Below are 22,304 nucleotides of genomic sequence, written 5' to 3'. Positions count from 1 at the left end.
TGCAACCGTCAGCTTCTACCACTTCCTAATGAATCCAAATTGACACCACTAAAACCAACGGACGAGGTAGACGACCCCTCTAGCACTCTACTCCCACCAACATCAAGAATTCCCGGCAAAACATCGCCGGGCAACACGTCGCTATGGTCAAGATATCTCATCACCTGCCTCACACTTGGCCTCTTTTCTGGCGCCTTCTGAGAACAAACCAGACCAAGCTTCAGCACCATTTCCATTTCCTCAACCACATACATATTCCCAAGCCTAGTATCTGCCGCCGCAAGAATCTCACCTTCCTCCCAACAACGCCTCACCCACTCCGCCAGCAACACCCTTTCTAACAGTGCACTCGGCTCGATGGACCTCCTCCCACACGCCACCTCCAACAGCAAAGCCCCATAAGAGAACACATCACAACTCGTCGTGGCTTTGCCCGTGCGTGCAAGCTCCGGGGCTATGTACCCCAACGTTCCCACAACGTTCGTTGTGCCAGGGTTCTTCCCGTGCTCGTATAGCCTTGCGAGCCCGAAGTCTCCGAGTCTTCCTTCCATGGAGTCATCTAATAGCACATTGTTGGCCTTGACATCTCTGTGGACAACCACTTGCTCCCATTCCTCGTGTAGGTACAACAACGAAGAAGCGATACCCCGCAAGATCATTAACCGCTGCTTCCAATCTAGGACTCTGCACCTTTCGTCGTTGAAGAGGACACCATCGAGGCTTCCATTGGACATGAAGTCGTAGACTAAAAGGAGCTCGTCCTTGCGCCTGCACCATCCATGGAGACGGATCAGGTGCCTGTGCCGCATTCGCCCCAAGCTCTCTATTTCAGCTGCGAATTCTCGGATTCCTTGTTTTGAATTGTGGGAGATTCTTTTAATTGCGACATCTTCTTTTGTAGCTGGCAAGACTCCCTTGTAGACAACACCGAAGCCTCCTGAACCGAGGATTTCGCTGTCTTTGAACCCTTTGGTGGCTGTGAATAAATCCTTGTATGGGAACCTATGAGAGAACTCTTGTTCCCAATCCTCTAAATTGTCTTTGTACTTTGCACTCCGTAAATGGCACAAGTATGCAAACACGAGTAATACTAACAGGACTATGGTCGCAGCAGAAGATGCCACTCCTATCCCAATGAAGTGCGCTGTTTTTGCTTTGGAAGAATCTATCTCTGTCGGAGGAGAAGGAAGACGAGCAGGATTTAGTGACTGCGCAATTTCATTAACTCGAAAGCTCCATCCAAGTATATAATGTGCGCTCGAGAGCTTCCCGGTCGCCGAAGAGAAGCCTACATACATGGGATCCCTTAGAACATGAGATAGATTGCCCAGATGAATAGACAAGAGAGGTTTGGTTGGTTTTGGAACAAAAAGAGGCGATATGGTCACATTAATGAGCTTGGTAGCACCATCGTATTGTATCCATGCCTGAATTGGTTTTCCACTCTCCAATTTCACTGTATCCCTGTGATGGGTGTTTCCAACATCATAGGAAGCTGGTTGTGATGCTATGGACTTCAGGCCATTGATGTCGATGCCGACGTGATTACTATTTATGTCGTTAAAAACACCAAACCCTTGAACAGTATCGAACTCAACCGCGAGAATATGGTTTGAGGAGTTACCATTGTTTTCTCGACCAAAGATACCGAGATATTGGCCGAAGCGAGATCCACGGAGTTGCTTTGATGGGGCTAATATGAAGGCTATGCCATGGCCACCGCCAGTTTCCGGGTCTTTTGGGACAATCGTGAAAACAAAAGTGGTGCTAAAAGAAGAGACAGTAGTACTGCTAGCGTTCACAGAAGAAGATCGGTTAAGGAAGAGGTGAACTGGGGACGAATAGAAGGCGTGGCCGATGAGGTATTTGGAGGAATTAGTGAGCTCTAGTGCTCCTTTTGATGTTATGGTAGAGGAACCACCGAGGCTTATGTTGGGGTGGGCGTCTTTAAACCCTTCAAACATGAAATTGGCATTTTGCTTTTGGGAGCAGACTGTGGCTATGTTTACGAGGAAGAAGAAAAAAGGGAATGGGAAGCATACTGCCATTGCCATTAGCACAAAGCGGAAGAATTGAACGAGGGCTGGAAGTTCTGGTCTAATAATATCGTATTGAATGGATAACAGAGTAGCAGTAGACATCATAATCAATGCGCAAAAAATCTAGGATTCGATTTTACTTCATGAAACAACGGTGCATTTGATCTTTGAAATTTGAATTTTCAATGGGACCTAGCAGTTGGTGGGTGCATTTATTAGTTTCTTGGGCACTTCCGGGGGAGAAAGGATATATGAAATTATGGCAGTGTAGGTAGTGCATGCATGACCTAAAACCCTTCATTTTCATTGCTGATGCTTTTAATGTTAGAAATTTACATTTTTCAAGGTAGCAGTTTTAAAAATAAATGTTATTGAGTGAATGATGCATGGCCCATGAGTTGCCTGCCGGGTAAGTTAGTCAATCAGTTTAATGGTAGTCGGTGTTGACGTTGACGCGTTGACGGCACATGAAACTTCTTTTCAGAAACAGTGATAGATGCTTAAATAGCCGACAGTGAAATCCCAAGTCCATGTATCCACTGTCAACTACACGACGCATTATGAATATGGCATATATGTTTTGTGGTCCTATTTTTCTGAATTTGCCTCAAATTGCAAATTAGTTTTAACTTTACCCTTAACAAATTATACCAGAAAACTCTCCCTTGACATGTATGTATGCCTGTATTTTGAATATTAAACATGTGATAAATTCATCTTCCATTTATTAATAGGAAACACGCACACGGACATATGGAGAAAAGATCTCCTGTATAATTTCTCTCAAAATAGATCCATTATTATGTAATTTTGGACTTTCTCGTTTCTTGATATGAAATATATTTTCATATATTTAAAAAATAAAAAAATTCACCATTTATGTGAGTTTCCATGATTTGTTAGAATTTATCTTATGAGAAATAATTATTAACTAATTCTAGTATTGATGAAAAACCACATTACTTGTGATGAATAGTAAACACTCCTTGATATATGTAGGGTTCGATTCATCTTATTTCTTGATATTTGTGAGGTAAAATTCACCATGCATGTTTTTCTTTCTCTTTTTCTTTTTTTTTTTTTAACGAAACCCCAATTTCACTGATTGCCCTCGCTTATGAAGGAGGAAAACTGTGGTAACAAGCAGGACATGAAATTTACATATAAACTATAAAAACTATCACATGCATCAAACCCAATAAAAAATACTAATGCAATAATCCAAATAAATTAATCTGAAAAAACTTATATGGAATCAAAACCAAACAAATCAAACATAATAAAAAATCAGAGGAAAACCAAATGATGTCAATTAAAGATAAAAACTTGGAATACTCAACTTATCCATATGAATGAGACCTCTCATTTTACTCAGTAGCACATCACCTCTGAATATCTCATCGTGCTGCCTCCCTCACCTTGACGAGTCAAGAAATCCGCCACCTGATTACTTTCTCTAAATTAGTGCTTTAAAGAGAAACGAAGACCTTGTAACTCTTCCTCTAACATTTCCCAAAAGTCCCATAAGTACTAGAAGGAACAAATTCTAGAAGTAATTCATCCCACCACCAATTCTGAGTCGCTTTCAATACAAATATTTCGATATTCCAACTCTTTATAAAGTCGAACACCGCTAGTAAGAGCCCACAACTCCGCTCCATTGTTAGTACCTAGCTTAAATTTTTCAGAGAAAGCAATTGATGTAGGACGGGTAAGGGTGGCCTAGTCCTACGGTTCAACCCTCACAAGCACATACACTCAATACACTTTAAATTAAGAATTTAATTATCTGAACATAGACATAATAAATCAGAGGACATTTCACATGTTTTGAGATTTTGAAAGGGTGTATGATACTATCCATAAATAAGTCTCAATTGGTTCTTTCACGAAGGTATTAAGTTAGATGCATCAAAGATGTTATTTCAATATTTCAAGAATAAAATTCTAAGTTTATCATAACAATATTCCACAATTGATTTCAAGCTAGCAAGCGGAAATATTGATTGAAGTCTATGGATGCAAAGGCTTATCAAATACGAAATTTCAAAAATTGGAGATAAGGCTTTATTTAGATTTAGAAAAGGTTCAAACTGAAACTAATTTACCAAGAGATTCAATGGATGCTAGATGTCACTCAACACGCAATTGGATCACATCGTAGGTCTTTCGATCAAGCTTCAAATTACCAAGACTAATGCAGTAGTGGAGTGGAGGATAGATAGGCGTAGGTGTATGTTATGATGTGGCCGTGCGGGTGTTGTTTGGGTGGTGGTCAAGTGAGTGGTAGGGATAGGTGGAAATTGAGACTCTGGATAGGATAGTGGTCTCTCACCACCTGATCTTCGGGGAAAATGACGTAGCCTGTCACTATACAATCGAAATGATTGGACAAAGCTTAGACAAGTTTCAACAAATGAAAACCCTTTTCAATTCAATATCAATATCAACTTAGGTACTTTTCTAGGTCTTATAATGAGAAATATATAAGCTAACATGGGGGAGGGGGAGACAAGGCAATAAACACAATTGCACTTTCCATACAAGCATGAGAGACAAAGGAAATAAATTTAGCAAATTACTAGACACACAACTTATTAAGACACATTAAGGACTCTAACAAGTTACTAAACACATGCAAGCAAGTTGGTTGTCTTGAAATATTACAAATTAAATATAAAACAAAAGTCAAAGGGAGGCCCAATTCCATGTGGGGCCCAATGGAGCTGTGTGGGGGGCCACATGGGTTTTGAACTCGAACTTATTTCAGCATCTCTACTCGGGTCTTTATCACATTGAAAAGTCTTCAAAACAAGTCTTCAAATAATCCATTCAAAATTTACAAACAATTATGAACTGATGTGGACATCGGGAGGTCATCCACATGTCATCATGTCGGCAAAGGAAATGTGGACATCAGGGGATTGTCCACGTGTCAGCATATCAACAAAGAAAATGTGGACATTGGGAGGCCGTCCACATGTCACAACATCTAAAAAATGACATTGGTAGGGCATACTGATCCCCATTAGTAGCCTTAATGTTACCAGATAAGTCACAGATAATACCGCCAACAACACAAAAACTTGGATTTCCTCTACAAGAGCCAACAATATTTAGCTTCAACCAACATGTTGAGGCTTTTCCAATACTACTTTGCGAGGAGTTCTAAATTTCGGTGTGTTGACCTTATAGGTCACGCCTGATTTTGATAATGACAAATACTCATTATATCTAATGAGTGTTTGCGGTTATGTGCAAGAACTCAATTTGACAGATCGTAATGCACATAGAGAGAGTGAAGTTTAAAGACCAAATTTCTATTGAAGACCCAATTTTTATGTGTTGTAATGTATTTCATTTATGTAAAGGGTCTGTAATAGTAATTAGGGTCTTTGGTTTGTAATAAGCATACACACATCACATGCATGATCTAATACGTAAGTTCAAACCAAAAATAACTGAAATAGGACTTAAAAATGACCCCAAGACACTCACTATTGCACAAATGTATGTTGGTCATTTGAGTAGAACAATTGCATGTTTCAAAGGACTGAAATACACAAAATGTCCACCTTTGGTCGACCGTACCCCAAGGTACAAATGCCCTCTAGTCAACCGACCTTGGACCGGGTCAATTGGTTGACCACAACTATAACGACCTGCTTACCTTAATATATAATAAAGCATAATAAATAAAATAGTCAACCCAAACCCGTGGGTAGCGGGGACACCTGTCATACACAGTGGAATCTAGGCAGCAGTAAATGTAAATCACATTCATCAACCATAAATTATATAATACTAGATTCTACTATATTCCCAAAGATACTATATTTATATATACAAGCTCCAAAATATCAAAATAAACCTAGGATCTTACAAAATAGCATTTTCTGAATCCTACATTAACATAATAATTACGGCCTCGGGCCGAAAACATGAATAAATGCGGCCTTGCGCCAAATAACATAAGTAATTGCGGCCTTGCGCCAACTATCAATTACGGCCTTGCGCCAAACATATCGTACCTTCTGAAATCATAATTTACTGTGTTGATCATGTTATTCCTAAAAATATTTGTAAACATGCTTTAATTTTGTAAATCTAACTTAGCAAGGAATAATATATATATATATATATATATATATATATATTCATGCCACACAAAATTGAATGAAACCATATATTTTGTTTGGAAATCACATTTCCTATACAGTTGTCATATTTTCCCAAACTTACATTTTCTTAATTATACTCATATATAATCACATGCTTTCTGAAAATTATTCTACTATTAAATAATAGTAATTTCAATGGAAAATAACTACTTTAATTTATCCCCTTACCTGGCAACTAAAAAGCCCCTCTATAATACTAGTCTTACACCCGTACGAAACCTTGAGCAGTACCTTGAAAATGATAACTCCCAAAACTAAACTTCAGTATTTATTCAAGTACATTTCCTTCAACTGTGGAAAGACCAAATTTCGAATATAAAGTCTTACCTCAACTCAGGGATGAATTTCAACTTGCTTCCACCAACGATCCGCTCCGGCAAATTTGGAGAGAACTTCCCTAGGAGCGTCGTGGTGGCCTCAGATTGTCAATTCGGTGAACAATGGAGCCGAAATCGAAGAGAAAGGAGAGAGAAACCGTAGGAGAGAGAGGGGGAATGATTTTATGATTTTCTGTGTTAAAAAATCCAAGTTTACACTATTTATAAAGCTAGATTCGTATACAAGACACGTCACCTCGTCGATGAGTCCCTGAAGAGTTTCGTAGATGAACCTTCACCCCTCGTCGACAAAATTTAGAATTGCCAAAACCCTTCTTGGTATTTTCTCGTCATCGAAACATACCCTCGTTGACGTGACCCTATGTTATCCTCGTCAACGAATCCCCTGTATTCGTTGACGAGTCTTTGATTAAATTCCTCAGTTATTACTCCCAAAGTGCAATTTCATCGACGAAGTCTGCTGCCTCCTTGTGTTTCCGTTTTCATTTCCCTCCCTCTTTATTATTTAAATACCATTATTCTTCAGGTCATTACAATAGCCCAGTCGACCGAACTCTTGTAATTCATTTGGCCTCGGTCGATCGAACACCCCTGAGGTCAACTTTATTGACCTCCTGGTCGACCGAGTGATTTTTGAATACCACCAATCTGGTCGACCGACAGGCTCAGTTCAAATTGGCCCTGGTTGACCGAACCTCGCAAGAATTGAAAAATCGCCTTCGGTATATGTCTGGTCGACCAAAACCCTAGTTCATTTTTTACCTGATTAACTGAACCCCTAGAACTTGGGTCGACCGAACTTGTCCTAGTCGACCGGTGATCTCAGGTTGCCACCTATTTTTACCGCAGTTAATATTTTTTAAACAGGGTTAATTTATTTTAATAATATTAAAACTTTTATAATTATTCCATTTGTGTCCTTAATGGTCATATTTTTAGGGAAGTCTATAAATACCCCTTCATTTGGAATAATTAGCAATGGGATTAGCAATCTTGATTAAGAAAAATTCTCTAAAATTCCAAAAATATATACAACTTATTTCTAAGCTCCATACACTCATACTTACCTTATCTCATTGCCAAAATCATTCGTAAGTTTGATTTGAGTGTTGTTTGCTCTAAAGGTTTGCTCTTCTATTTGTTGTGCTTGATTGATTCGATTTTGTTTTAGAGCAAAACCTTAAGTATTCTTAGGGGACTTTGTTAATAAGTCTCTCCTAAGAAGACTTCGTTTGATCTTCTGAGATTGCACATTCATTGCAACATCTTAAGAAGCTCGTATTCATTTTTGGTTGCAAAATCTTTTCAAAATCATTTTCAAATATCTATTGTGCCTCATCTTGAAAAAATATTTGAAGAGATATTTGTTTATGAGGTGAAAATATTTGTTGCAATATTCATTGATTTATATCATTTTTTGAATACAAAGATTAAACTATTTTTGCAAACCAAACCTATACATTACCTGAGCATCATACGATTGAGAAAATCTGGTGATTGAAATATCTATATTATTTGACTGATATCTTTGTTTGAGCACTTAAACTGAATATATTTTGTGATACAAAGATTATACTGATTTGCACTCTCACACACTGATTACAATGATTGCAAATATATTTGAGAGTAGACATCTAAGACCACATTAAGCTTACTTATTATATCTTATTGGTGGTGTATGTGATTGCGTGTAACTGGGCACATATCTGCTTAACTTGAAAGCATAATCACTGTACCATTTCATTGATTGTGAACATACTGTTGTATTTCTAGGCACGGGCCTGAAGAGAGAGACTAGTCCTTTGAAATAGTCCCGGATTGGTTTAGACCCGGTTAGGAAAGTTAGGTGCACCATCCTGTTAAGGTGTAGATTGAGGTCAGCCCCGCTAATTGATCTGGTTGTAAAGGTTGACGCTAGCCATGTGCTAATTGACCTGGTTGTAATTGGTGCCGCTCCACCCATTAAGTGAGCCTTTAGTGGAATCATCGAGCTTGCGAGCTAGAAGCGGGGACGTAGGCACAGTTGGCCGAACCCCGATAACATATCATGTGTCTTGCTTATATTTCTGCACTTATATTTACCGATCATGTATGTTATGGTGTGAATGATGCGCTTAAGTTAAATTTCCGCACACTATACTATTAACGAATTTGGAGTTGCATAGAAAGATCCTAGGTTGTATTATACGGGTATTTCATTTAACCTAAGAGATAATCTTTAAAATTCCAATTCATCCTCCCTTTTGGGAATACACCACTTCCAACACGGTGTTTTCTTTTTCACTTGTAGCTCTTCCAATAAAATCTTATCTATAGAGGGCAGAGAACCCTTCACACCATCTGCAATTTTTGTGAGCCAAATCCCCACAGAGAACCAAATTGCATCACATCCCCGGCTCATACTTATCTTCGATGTGGGCTTTACATCATCTTAGTCATAGTATCTAAGAAATTACAACTGGTAACAAACAGATAATCACACCTTTTTTAGTTGATTTTTTGGCACATCTGAATCATCTACTATTTTCACCCTCCATAGTTTTGCATCAAAATTTAGAATTCCCAAGATAGGCGTTGCTCTCTTCCATACCATACTTGCGATGGATCTTGTTGTAGCGCCCCAAAAATTCTCATAACATAATAACAATAATAAACATAATAATAACGTCATCACATGACATCTCTCATACCATACTTCACGTCCCCATTTTTCCCTTTTTTTTTTATAATAATCATTAAACATATATTCATTATATTTGAAATATTACATTTGTATCCATCCACCGTCTGTAGAAGCAAAATAGACATTTCCAAACCTATACATACGAGAGTACTATCTCATAACCATTTCTATAACATTTTCCAAGACAGAATTATAACCCAAAATTACCAAAAACCTTTATATACGTTGATCCATATCAACACCTACCCTATCTGCAATGTCCATACCCTGACCCTAGGCGCCTAAGCTAGCTTTCCTAATGACCTTGAAAAGTAAAATTATTTATTGGGGTGAGACACCTCTCAGTAAGACGAAGTGTGGCAAATGAGTCATCATGTAACTTTATACATTCGTTAAATAACTTTAAATGAGATAGCATTTATAAACTGTGTTCACACATATAAAATTGCATAACACATATATATCATTTTGGTTCATTATTAAGCTCAAAAGCCCCATTCACATAAATCTACACTTTATATAATCTATACATAACTAGTATTCGCTGAAATTGAGGCGTCTCGTGCCGCCGTCCCCCAATTCGGCCATTCATAACAAGCACTCACTAAGAGGCATTTCGTATCGCCGTCCCTCAAAGTCAGCAAACCATCGAACAAAAGTCCCGAGGATCGGGGCGTTTCATGTCTCCGTCCCCCTTTGCCTTCCTCTGTAATTATCGAGGCATTTTGTTTTGTCGTCCCCTTTTTCCTTCCTCTATAATTACCAGGGCATTTCATTTCGCCGCCCCCCCCTCCTTTTCCATATTAATTTAACCACATCGGTATTTCCATAATTTCTAATCATTCATGTAATTCCTATCAAACTATCAAAATCCATAACTCAGTATCAACTCGTCATTATCATAACTTGGTATAAAAATCACATTTTTGTACATAATTACACCTTAGTATAGATTCTCAACTTTGTACATAACCCTAACTCAGTATCATTTCACATGTCTGCATATAATCATATTTCAGCATAAAATCATATTACAGTAAACAATCACATTTCCACCCTATAATATCACAGTTCTATATATAATCACAATTTCTCTATACTCTATCACAAAAGATATTCCAACCTATTCATTTCTACAATTGTAACCATTTATTCTCATGCCACACATTTTAAATGCTTAAATCATAATATGATAAACTACTTGGAAAAAATATATTTATTGAAAATAAGGGTATGATCATCTTCACAATTTTACTTAATCACATAATATACATTTTTTCGGAAAAATAAGATGATTACCCTAGTCACTTAGTTTTTCCAAAATACATAAATAATAATCCATGTCCATATGCCTAAATTATTCATAAAATCATATATGTCATTTCTGTACTCGTAATCTTAGTTTTAACCGGTTAAATTACAAAAATAAGCTGACATAATTTATTCCCCTTACCTTATCCCTAGAGTGGTGCCTAGGATGCTCAAACTACGAATCCACGCCGGTTAATATGTTGAGGTTTAAAGGTAGGACCTAGAAATAGTGTTTATTCTTCAATTCTAGCTATAATTTGGGGAGAAAATTAAGATAGAGAGAGAGAGAGAGAGAGAGAGAGAGAGAGAGAGAGAGAGAATTTCATAGCCCTGGAGAAAGAGGAGAGAGAGGAATTTTCTTAAAAAAAATACGAGCTTATGTTTACTTATAGGTATGCTGGCTTGGACAAAACCGTTAATGGTTACCCTGAAACTGTCAACGATTTGGATTTTAACCAAACCAATTTTTACCGTTTTACCTTTACCAACCCTCAGTAACTCAAAACCTTCAAAATTTTTCTTGACCTCCACCAAACCATCGAGGGTTTGGTCCTACACAAAACCGATTTCCCCTTTTTCTTTATTATTATTTTTCCAAGTCTCTACACCTGTACTTGGAACATGATTAATAAACTCTAGTAGGCTCGCCAAGGCTTGGATCCTCAACAACAAAAATAAAATTTATAAACCTAACTACTCCCAAGTTCAGTAGAATAGTGAGTAAGTCGGGTGTCGATCCTTACAGACTAAAGTGCAGTTATTTACGACTTCAAGCCTAATTTACTATAACTTTGTGTAAAAATGAAAAGATGAGATTTGGGGGGGGGGGGGTTCTAACAATCAACTGAAAGCATGTAAATTATATAGTATCACTACTCCTAAAAAGTAGATCTAAGATCATGAATCACACCTAGATTGTTGTTTGGCGCAAGTTATGTTCAGTCAGCTATCTATCATAGGCTAACGGCTAAATGAATCATTCGCAGGCATATAGTAGCGAAGGTGCACCAATCGTCCAGAGCACGATCGGGAACTAGGGTATACTCAATCTCAATGATCACGAATTCACCTTGTACATGAATCATAGCCTAATCTGGATAAATGATTTGTAACGCCTCAACCTGCCACGTGGGCCCAAGGTGATACTTTAGTGACATCTGTGTACCTGATACCATAACCATTCAACATAAGTGCAGCAGAAGTATTGAAACATTCACCAAATATACATTACTAGAGTTCTAAGTCCTTTTATACATATAAGTTTGCAAACATCCATATTATAATCCGACCAAAGCTGAACAACTAGTTTGGTCCATACGACCATAATACAAGCCCGGAGGCATACAACATAGCTACGCACATCTAAGTTCTTACAGACACTCTCAAAAAGAAACTATTCTATCCATCACCCCCTGATCCTACTAAGCACGATATCTGTTATTTCTTGAAAAGATGATTTGTATATTGGGGTGAGACATTTCTCAATAAGGGTGATCAAGTTAATATTAGTGTATGGGCAGCATGTATTAGTGTTTACAGAAAAACATTCATTCTTCAAATAACCGAAAATAACTGTCTTTACATTATACGTACTTATATGGCTAAAAATACTCGTTTCATCTTCCTGACATAAACATTTCATTAATCACATAACATCATTTACATAAATATACAGATATGCATAAAAGACACCTCCTGGGACTAACACCATGTATAAACCCCTGTGGTCAGGGTTGTGTTGCCCAAAGGTTGGATTAAGCCCGGGGTGATCAACCTAGACAAAGTCAACATACATTTGTGTCATAACTCCGACTACGCAGGCATCCATAACTTACTTATGTGACCCGATTGCCCTACCGTATCCTGAAAGTCCAGGCTTCCAAGTATGGTTCACCCTCTACCGAGGCTAATTGGCATAGACCACCCACAACACTTTCGCAGTACAGTGTGGGTGCACATGGTCACATAGATAAATCCTAGCAACGGTACCGTGCTCATAACATAATGGTTCATCAGAGTTCCTAAAGCATATCGTGCAATTTAAGTAATAAAACCATATTTCATATTCATTTCATATAAAACCTGATATAATACATAACTCGGCCCTCAACCATCATATACATAATTCGACCCTTTTGATCATCATATAAATCTTCCTGCATTTTCATAAAAAATTCTAGTTTTTGACCTAATAAGGTTTGCAATTCTTATTTTGATGATAACAAATCAATGATGTGTTTAATATGGTTCAGGTGAAAGTTTTTCAGGAAAGTGACAAAGCTCAAGTGCATAAGGAAGCCTATGGATCACAAAGAATTCTTGAAGAGCATAATAAAGCTTACTACATCTCTTGTGTGCTCGACGTCACCCGGTGTCATAGAGTACACTCGTTCCTGGGTTGTATTCCCTTAGTGACCACCTCAGAGTGCCTGATTCCCTCTTCCATACTACTGCTGTTGAGGTGGGTACTTCATTGTCACATGACAATCCCGCACCTAATGCCCTGCTACACCACATCGGTAGCAGACAACTGTTCTAGCCCTATACTTGCACCAATGATTCTTATGGTATCTGGGACAAGTGGCACTCTAAGAACTCCCTTGAGAGGCTCAAGATCCCGTCTCCTACTGCTGACTCATAAAATTACTGGGTCGCTTCCACGTACTCTGGCTGGAGTTAGACTGAGACCCATGAGACAAGGGCCTCTTCTTCTAGTTCGCCTCTCTCTCTCCCCCTCCTGAATATTAGCCTCTGTCGCCATGGCTCTATCCACCAACTCTGTAAATCTTTGGACTAATAACCCCACCACCTGCATGCGTATTGTCTACTTCAGTCCTCTCTCAAATATCTGAGCCTTCTTCGAATCATCCAGGACCATATGTGGAGCGAATCAGGATAGCTTCATAAATCGGGTCATATACTGCTGCATCGATAAGGACCCCTGTGTTAGATGCATGAATTCCTCTGCCTTCACCTCTCTAGTGGCAATGGGGAAGTATATATTGAAGAAGACTTTCCTGAAATAGCTTCAGGTAACAGATGGATACCCTGGCCATTGTTCCTCCACCAGCTTAGTCGATCTCCACCATCTATTTGCCTCTCCCACCAGTTTAAAGGTGGCAAATCTCACTTTCTGCTCCTCTATGCATTCCAACACCCCCAACAGTTCCTCTATCTCTAGAATCAAGTCTTCCGCAGCAATCAGGTTCGGTCCTCCCGAGAATGCCGGTGGGTTTGTTTGAGAAAACTGGTGGAACATGCAGCCTCTATCAGCCACTAATTGACTATATTCACAAGAATCCCTCTAAATTTCCTTCCTAACCCGATGTGCTATACTATGCAGCACAATTAAGGCCTCAATATCATCTTCGCTAGAGGCATCCACATGATTGTCCCCTCCGAGCAAGACCTACTTTCCCTTGGGTTCCATCCAGAAGATAGGATAGAAACCGACTTAGAAATTCCAAATTTATCAAGGTCGATGCAAGTATGGAAGGACTAATAGTTAAAACATACAAATTTGCAATTAGAAGAATCACTTATACATTCCTGCTACAAAACTGTCGAGGTATCGGTCCCTAGTCATGACGCTGGCACTACATACATATTTTTCCAACCTATCTGAAATTAGAGTTAGGGGTGAGCATAATTCGATGAAAACCGAATTAACCGACTGAAATTGGTCGGTTCGATTTGGGTAAAAAACTTGGTTCAGTCGGTTCAGTTGGGATTTTATAAAAATTCGGTTAATCGGTTTCAGTTTGGTTAACAACAAAAAATAATTCGGTTAACCGATTAACCGAATTATTAATTAATTAATTTTTTTAAGTATAAATTATGAATATAATTGTTTTTTATTATGAACATGGATATACCTTGTGGAAATTAATGTTGTTGTCAAAGGGGATGACGTCACCGACAATAAATTTTTTCAGCGAAAATTTTTTCATTTTTTTTATTCTCAACGTTTCAATAATAACGAAAACATTGCCTTCTTTTTTATTTCCACTTGATTTGCGAAGACCTAGAATAAATAAATAAATAAAAATTATTGCACCTCAAAATAAATAAGCCTATGTGATAGAGTAAATGCATTGACACAATGATTAAAATAAATTAGTTATGAAATTTTAATTTAATGTATAATTGAATAAACTTGGTTAAAATTGGTTAAAATTGGTTAGTCGAATTACCCGAATTGGTAATTCGGTCGGGTTCGGTTCGATGTGATTCAGTAGTTCGGTCGATTCAGTTAACAGCATTATTTAACTGAATTTTTCGGTTAATTTGGTTAATTACCCGAATTTGGCCGAACTGACCGTTTGCTCACCCCTAATTAGACTAGCTGTCCCAAGAAGGGGGATGAATTGGTTTATTTTAATATTTTGACCTCTTTTGAGAACTTAATTGTTTTAATACAACAAAAAATAAATCAATCAACTAATAACCACAACCAAAAACCCACACCACAAGATACTTAAATTTAAACACACAAACCAATTAACCAAAGTATTCAAACAATCATGCAAGTTTGTCAAGCCTTTTATTTGTTGTCGTGTAGATGTTTGCAACCTACTTTGGATGAGATCTTTTTTTGTGCTTCTCTTGATTTAATATTTTTGCAAATTAACCAACGTACTCCCTTTTTGGGTTTCCGCAAACAGTTAATCAAAACGTACTTTCTCAATATCAAGAGTCTTCCTTTGATTTTAATTTCAAGCCCTACAACCTGCACTTTAGTATACACAAAGATATATTGTGTAGAAAAACAATGAATAAGGAAGAGAAGGAGAGAGACACAAAGATTTTACGAGGTTTGGCTTCAACATAGCCTACATCCTCGCCCTTGGCAAATTACCGAAGGGTTCCACTATCGCAGTTCCTTTATCGGGCAGAACAACACCTATTACAGCACTCCTTTGTTAAGGCTAGATCCCGCCTTCTCCAAACGATGTACTCTCACTTGGTCAATGATCCAACAACCTGGAATCGTCTAAAAACTACAAGAGAAACAATAAGAGGATTGTGTACAAAGAATGCTCACACAAAGAGCAAGTTAGTACAATTCAAATCTATATACTTCAAAAAATAAATATCAAGAATGAGATACACTTTTGAAGCTTAAGAATGGATTTCACCAAACTCCCTTTTCTCCAGATAAGAAATTAGCAAGTATAACTCAGGGATTGATGATCAATGATCTCAGAACACTAGCACTTTCAATTTGCAAACGATGAGCAAGTTGAGACTTTGAGAGCAAGAGTGCTTATGGCAGATTTTTCAATACTTGATGTTATTCTGATTTAAAAAACCATGTATTTATAGGCATTCAAACAAGTTTCCTTGTTACTCAAGTTTCCTTGTTGTATTTCCCAAGTTTTTATAAAGATTAGAGCCCAAGCAACTTACATTTAAAATAAAATTTTGAAAATTTATGCCCGTTAACAATGTTCAGATGGCTGAACACTCGAGTTCAGTCATTTAAAGTTCATGAGTCTATTGAAAAAATGAACTAGATACAGGGTCAGACGACCGAGAATGGGGTTAGATGACCGAGGAGTCGAGTTCAGACGACCGAGGTCAAGGTTCAGTTATCTAAAGTGCTTCTTCCAGTTTATGTTTCTCACCAAAAAATCTTCAGATGGCTGAACTTATTCTTCAGATGTCTAAAGTAATTCTTCAGTCAACCGAACTTGGAGTTCAGTCATCTGAAGTGGTCACTTCAGGCTTCTGAATAGATTTCTTTTTGAATGTTAACTTTCAATAATAAAAATAGTTTTTACTCTCTTACATTCATTCTTTATAAAACTTATTCCGGGGTTTTAAAATGGGTCTCTAAGTCCATATAATTCCCTTAAAAAGCTTCAAAAGATATTTCAAGAGATATTTAGACTTTGAAGTACTTACATTGGTTTTCCTAAAACCTTATATGCTAAGCTTGAGATCATCCACTTTCTTTTTGCTTTGAAATCCCTTGGATTGTTTGCTTGAGCTAGATTTAGCTTCCCATGCTTTGATCAGTATTGTGCTGTTTTAAGCTTCTTTTTGGATCACTTGTTAGTTTATTTAACTTGATGGTCCACAAAGATCCTTGTTTTCTTGAAACACCAAAACTCAAACATTCCAAGTTAAAATATCCTTTGTTTGTTATCACCAAAACTGATTGAAAAGCTAGTTAGTTCAACACTATCGATCCCAATCCTAAATTTCCGAGCTCCAATTCCTAAACTTAGAAACAAAACTATTGATGGATTTACCATGGTTTTCTTGAAATCGTCACTCCAGGAAAAACATAGAAGATCGTCGAAAGATCATTGTCCCTAAGCTTCTAGACTAAAACCACACTTAACTTAACCATTCTTATTCTTAACTCATCTCAACCTATACTTTGGTAAGTATCACTGACAAAGTCTACAGAACCTAGCAAACCTAGGCTCTGATACAACTTGTAATGCTCTGACCCGCTATGTGGGCCCAGGGTGCTACTTTAGTGACATTTGTGTACCTGATACCATAACCATTAAACATAAATGCAGCAGAAGTATTGAAACATTCACCAAACATACATTACCAAAGTTCTAAGTCCTTTCATACATATAAGTTTGCAAACATCCATATTACAATCCGACCAAAGCTAAACAACTAGTTTGGTCCATACAACCATAATACAAGCCTAGAGGCATACAGTATAGCTACTCACATCTCAGTTCTTACAGACACTCTCAAACATAAACTATTCTATCCATCACCCCTTGATCCTGCTAAGAACGATATATGTTATTTATTGAAAAGATGATTTGTATATTGGGGTGAGACACTTCTCAGTAAAGGTGATCAAATTAATATCAATGTGTGGGCAGCATGCATTTGTGTTTATAGAAAAACATCCATTCTTCATATAACCGAAAAATAACTATCTTTACATCATACGTACTTGTACGGCTTAAAATACTCGTTTCATCTTCCTAACATAAACATTTCATTAATCACATAACATCATTTACATAAATATACAGATATGCATAAAAGACACCTCTTGGAACTAACGTCATGTATAAACCCCCGTGGTCAGGGCTGTACTGCCCGAAGGCTAGACTAAGCCTAGGGCAATCAACCTAGACAACATCAACATACATCCGCGTCATAACTCCGACTACGTAGGCATCCAAAACTTACTTGTGTGACTCGATTACCCTACCGTATCCTGAAAGTCCGGGCTTCCAGGTGTGGTACTATAATGACCTGTTATTTAATTGGGTTTTTTTTTTATACTATAACATTTATAATTCTCTAATACCCAACTAAATCAAACTCAACCATCAACCTAAGCAACTAGAAGCAGAAATCAAATAAACATAACCATATATAATTATTTACAATACCAGAGTGCTAAAATGTTTCCCAAATTATACATATATGACTGTTTCCTCAAAATACCCTCAACTGGCTAGGGTTATACAAAAATACTTCCAAAAATACTTACTCTACTGTCAGGGCAATACTGAGGCCCCTCTATCTGCGAGCGTGGTCTGCTTGCCTACTTGGATCACCTGAAAAATGTTAAAGTAATGGGATGAGTCAACGCTTAGTAAGACGAAATATGCTATTACTAGTGTGTGGCAAATGAGTTACAATGCTATGAAAATCTGTTGCTATAGAATCATATATAACTGAATTTGTAACTACAATACAAGTAATATAAACCACCATTCTTTCCAGGTTGCTTAACATATCTATACTTTAGCTTTCTACTCAAAATACTTCTAATGTACATAAGTATATATTCTGTCTCTGTAAACCTGTATATACATAATAATAACTGAAAACTTCCCTGTGGATACTGTATGTCATGATTTAACCCCTCATGACAGGGTTGTGCGGCCCGTAGGCGGGATCTACCCTGGCTAGCTGACTAAGGTAAATCACTATACTCCCTTAGTCAGATCAGCCACTCCTTAACCCATATATTATGGGGAGCCTGTCCACGTCTAGGCACGATCGACCTACTACCACGTATTATCTAAATAGGTGGTTGCACTCTGAACTGAATATCTGTAGCTACGGTACCGTGCTCTGCTGTATGGTCCAACAGGGTCTGATACTATATAATATATTTCTATATACAATTATCTGATTTACCATGATTCTGAAATAATTGTATCAACAATGACACTGAAATAAACTGTAACTGTGTCAACTGTATTTCTGAACTGAACTGTAATCTGTAAGTCATGGTACTGAAAACTGTATAATCATGGTACTGAAAACTATATAATCATGGTATTCTGTAATTACTATAAAACATATCCACTGGCTGTATATTCTATAAAACATACCCTGAAAATACTATAAAACATGCTTCTGTACTATATTTATATTCTCAAGTCACACAGTTATTTAATACATAATATTCATAATTAATAAACTATATAAAGTCCTACTGTGAATTTTAACCTAGTAAAAATATACAATTCATACTGGAAATCATTTTAGAACTACCTAGCATAGCATATTTCCCTTACTTGATTTCTGCTAAAATCTCCCTACTAGACGGGTCCTACACCCGTAGGGTTCTCCACTCAACACCCTAAAAACAATATATCCCATAACAAAACGTCACTATTTCTACGTCTACAGCATTTCCTACAACTTCTGGAAAGTCAAATTTTGAATAAAAGGTCTTACCTTGGATTTGGGATGAATTCTAGCTTCGTCCCACCGATGATCCGCTCTGGCAGACTTGTAGAGAACTCTGCCAGGAGCATCGTGGTGGCCTCAGATCGTTGATCCAGTGACCGACGGGACCGAAATTGAAGAGAGAAGGAAGTGGAGCCGTAGGGTAAAGGAGAGAGAGAGAGATTGCGGCCAAATTTCTGCAATTAAAATCAGTTTAGGGCTATTTATACTGCGGGATTCGTCGATGAGTCACGTCACCTCGTTGACAAGTCCTGTAGAAAGTTTATCGATGAACCTGCACCCTCGTTGACGAATTTCAGACTTCCAAAAATCCTCTCTCGGCATCTTCTCATCGGCGAAATTTGCCCTCGTCTATGAGACCCTCTTGTACCCTCGTCGACGAATCCCCTGTGTTCGTCGATGAGGCCATGAGAAAATCCCCTGGGTTATTATATTCAAAGTGCAATGTCATCGACGAACGCTAAGTCACTGCCTCCTTCTGTTACTGTTTCCATTTCTCTTCCTCTTCATTATTTAAATACTATTATTCTTCAGGTCAGTACAGGTACACCCTCTACCGAGGCTAATCAGCATAGACCACCCACAACACTTTTGCAATATAGTGTGGGCACAAATGGTCACAGAGATAAATCCTAGCAATGGTATTGTGCTCATAACATAATGGTCCATCAAGGTTCCTAAAGCATATTGTGTAATTTAAGTAATAAAACCATATTTCATATTCATTTCATACAAAACCTAACATAATATATAACTCAGCCCTCAACCATTATATACATAACTTGGCCCTCGCGGCCATCATAATCTTTGTGTGTTTTCATAAATAGTTCTAGTATTTCATAAACAGTCATCATTTCAGTTATGAAATCGTATATACATATCATTCACCTGCCACACAATTTCCTTTACTTTGAATTTAGCTCATAAGCAACCAAGAAAACATAGCATATATAGTTTAAAACATAAAACCTAGCTTTCCACCGTTCATTTTACTGAAAATACCATAACATATATCCTAAGTTTGAAAAATGGATCCTTTGAACAGTTTGTTTTCGAAATTCCAATTGAAAACCTAAATATACTTACTTCATAAATATTTCAAATGGTTCAATTTCATAAATAAAAAAAAATTTGACTTAACTTAATCCCCTTACCTTTTCTGAAAAAGAATCTGAAATGCTCGAAAATCGATTCCTAGCTTTTTCCCAAAATCAAGAATCTACTCCACTAGGATTGTAGATATTCGCTCCTGATCCTCGTGGTAACTTTCAATTGTCAATTCGGGCGACAAACGGTGAAGAAACTGAAGAGAGAGAGAGAGAGAGAGAGAGAGAGAGAGAGAGAGAGTTTTAGCTTTCTTGATAAAGAAACAAACAAAAATACTATTTATAAACTCTTGACCCGGTCAAATTCGTCAAAGAAGTGGCGCCTTCGTCGAAGAGCTACAGAAGGTCGTTCATCAACAAACCTCTTCCTTCGTCGATGAACCCTATACTGATATTTTCCAGTTGTTTTAGATCTCTTTGTCGACGAGGCTCTGAATTTCGGTGACAAACCACATAAGGGCCTTCGTTGATGAGAACATGGACCTCATCGACGAAGCCTACTCTTCCACTTTTGAAATTTTCCTTTCTTATTTATTTTCCTTATTTTCTGGGTTCAGGTCTTTACATGATTGAATCCCTAACTAGGCTATCCTATCCCCTAGGGTATCATCACTCTCAAAGATATAAACTTTCATGGCATTGAAATGAAAGCATGTAAAGAAAGCGGTAAAGGAGAGCATATAAATGAAAGCAATAAAGGAGAGCATGTAAATAAAAGTAGTAAAGATGGCTTCAATTGCAAACTCGAGAGTCAGTCACTAAAAATCAAGAATACAATATAAAACCCTAATCTATGTGGCAACACAAGGAACTTGAAGGTTGTCACAAGCCTTCACAAATCCAAGCATAAACCAAGACAGGGTTTTAAATCAAAAGTAGTAAATACTAATCTACTTGGATCTCAATGGCTTTCTAGGTCTGTCACTAACCCAAAAGACGCCAAATAGGATCCCTAAGAACATATTTGAAGCTATTATTTATACACAAAAGGGTTTACAAGGTTTAAAATTCCAAACAAGAAATTGCAGCAAAAAATCTCGCATAAAAGATCATCGCTATCGACCTGGTCGCACCCATAGGTTCCCCTAGTCGTGCCCTGATCGAGGCTCCCGAGAATTCTAGGATTGAAACTTTAGCATCCTCAGCCTAGTCACACCAATGGGTCTTGTTGGTCCAGCTTCTGGTCGAGATTTGTAGGATCTCAATCTTCAGTTCAACTTAGGGTCTCAACATGGTCGCCCCTCAAGGTCTCCCTGGTCGAGCTATTAGTCGAAACTCTCAGTAGCTCTGACTCAGTAGGCTTCGGGTTCTCGACTTGGTTACCCCTTGGGGGTCACTTGGTCGAACACTTGGTCAAACATTGTACCAATCCACTTTCAATCTGAACCTTGGAGTCTGCAGCTTGTGACCTAGTCGCCTCTTGTGTTACTAGTCGCACCACATGGTCGAGTAGAGTCTTCTTTCCTTTGATGAGTTGAGGCTCTAGATGTTTGGTTGTGCATCTAATTTAAGCTTTAAGTATCCCAAATACTCCCTTGGCCTCTTGTAATGCTCAACTCCTCGGTTTTAACCTATTTTTCTTGAAACATAAACAAACCTTGCATAATTTCGAACTATGATAACAAAGGGTATTTACAAGATCGATAAAGACAAAACAAAGGTAAATAAGGACCTAAAATTGTGCATTTAAAGGAATTATCACAACCCTTAACTTAAACTTTGCTAGTCCTTGAGCAAATAAAAAGCTAAGAAAACTAGAAAATCCTATTTACTTCCTCTTTCGTGGGACTTATGTTTGCATTTACCGTATGCAACAAGGCTTTAAACCCCTAGGTGACCCTAGTGGATGTGTTATAGTCTCGTGAGGGTTTGCAAGGCAATACCCACAAACACTAATATCAGTGAACATACAATTAGGACCAACGTGCAACACAATGATGTCATTTCAC

At 37.7% G+C, this 22,304-nt stretch overlaps 1 protein-coding gene across 1 annotated transcript; it reads right to left on the bottom strand.

The window, feature by feature from the left end:
• LOC131143460 (L-type lectin-domain containing receptor kinase S.4-like) lies at positions 1 to 2,044 on the bottom strand. Its single transcript, XM_058091764.1, has one exon. The coding sequence runs from the start codon at positions 1,962 to 1,964 to the stop codon at positions 9 to 11; it is 1,956 nt and encodes a 651-aa protein (XP_057947747.1). The 5' UTR covers positions 1,965 to 2,044; the 3' UTR covers positions 1 to 8.
• Between the last annotated feature and the right edge of the window lie 20,260 nt (positions 2,045 to 22,304).

The sequence above is a fragment of the Malania oleifera genome, chromosome 11 (genome assembly GCF_029873635.1).
Source record: "Malania oleifera isolate guangnan ecotype guangnan chromosome 11, ASM2987363v1, whole genome shotgun sequence".
NCBI classification, from domain to species: domain Eukaryota; kingdom Viridiplantae; phylum Streptophyta; class Magnoliopsida; order Santalales; family Ximeniaceae; genus Malania; species Malania oleifera.
This window is presented reverse-complemented; position numbering and strand designations above follow the sequence as displayed.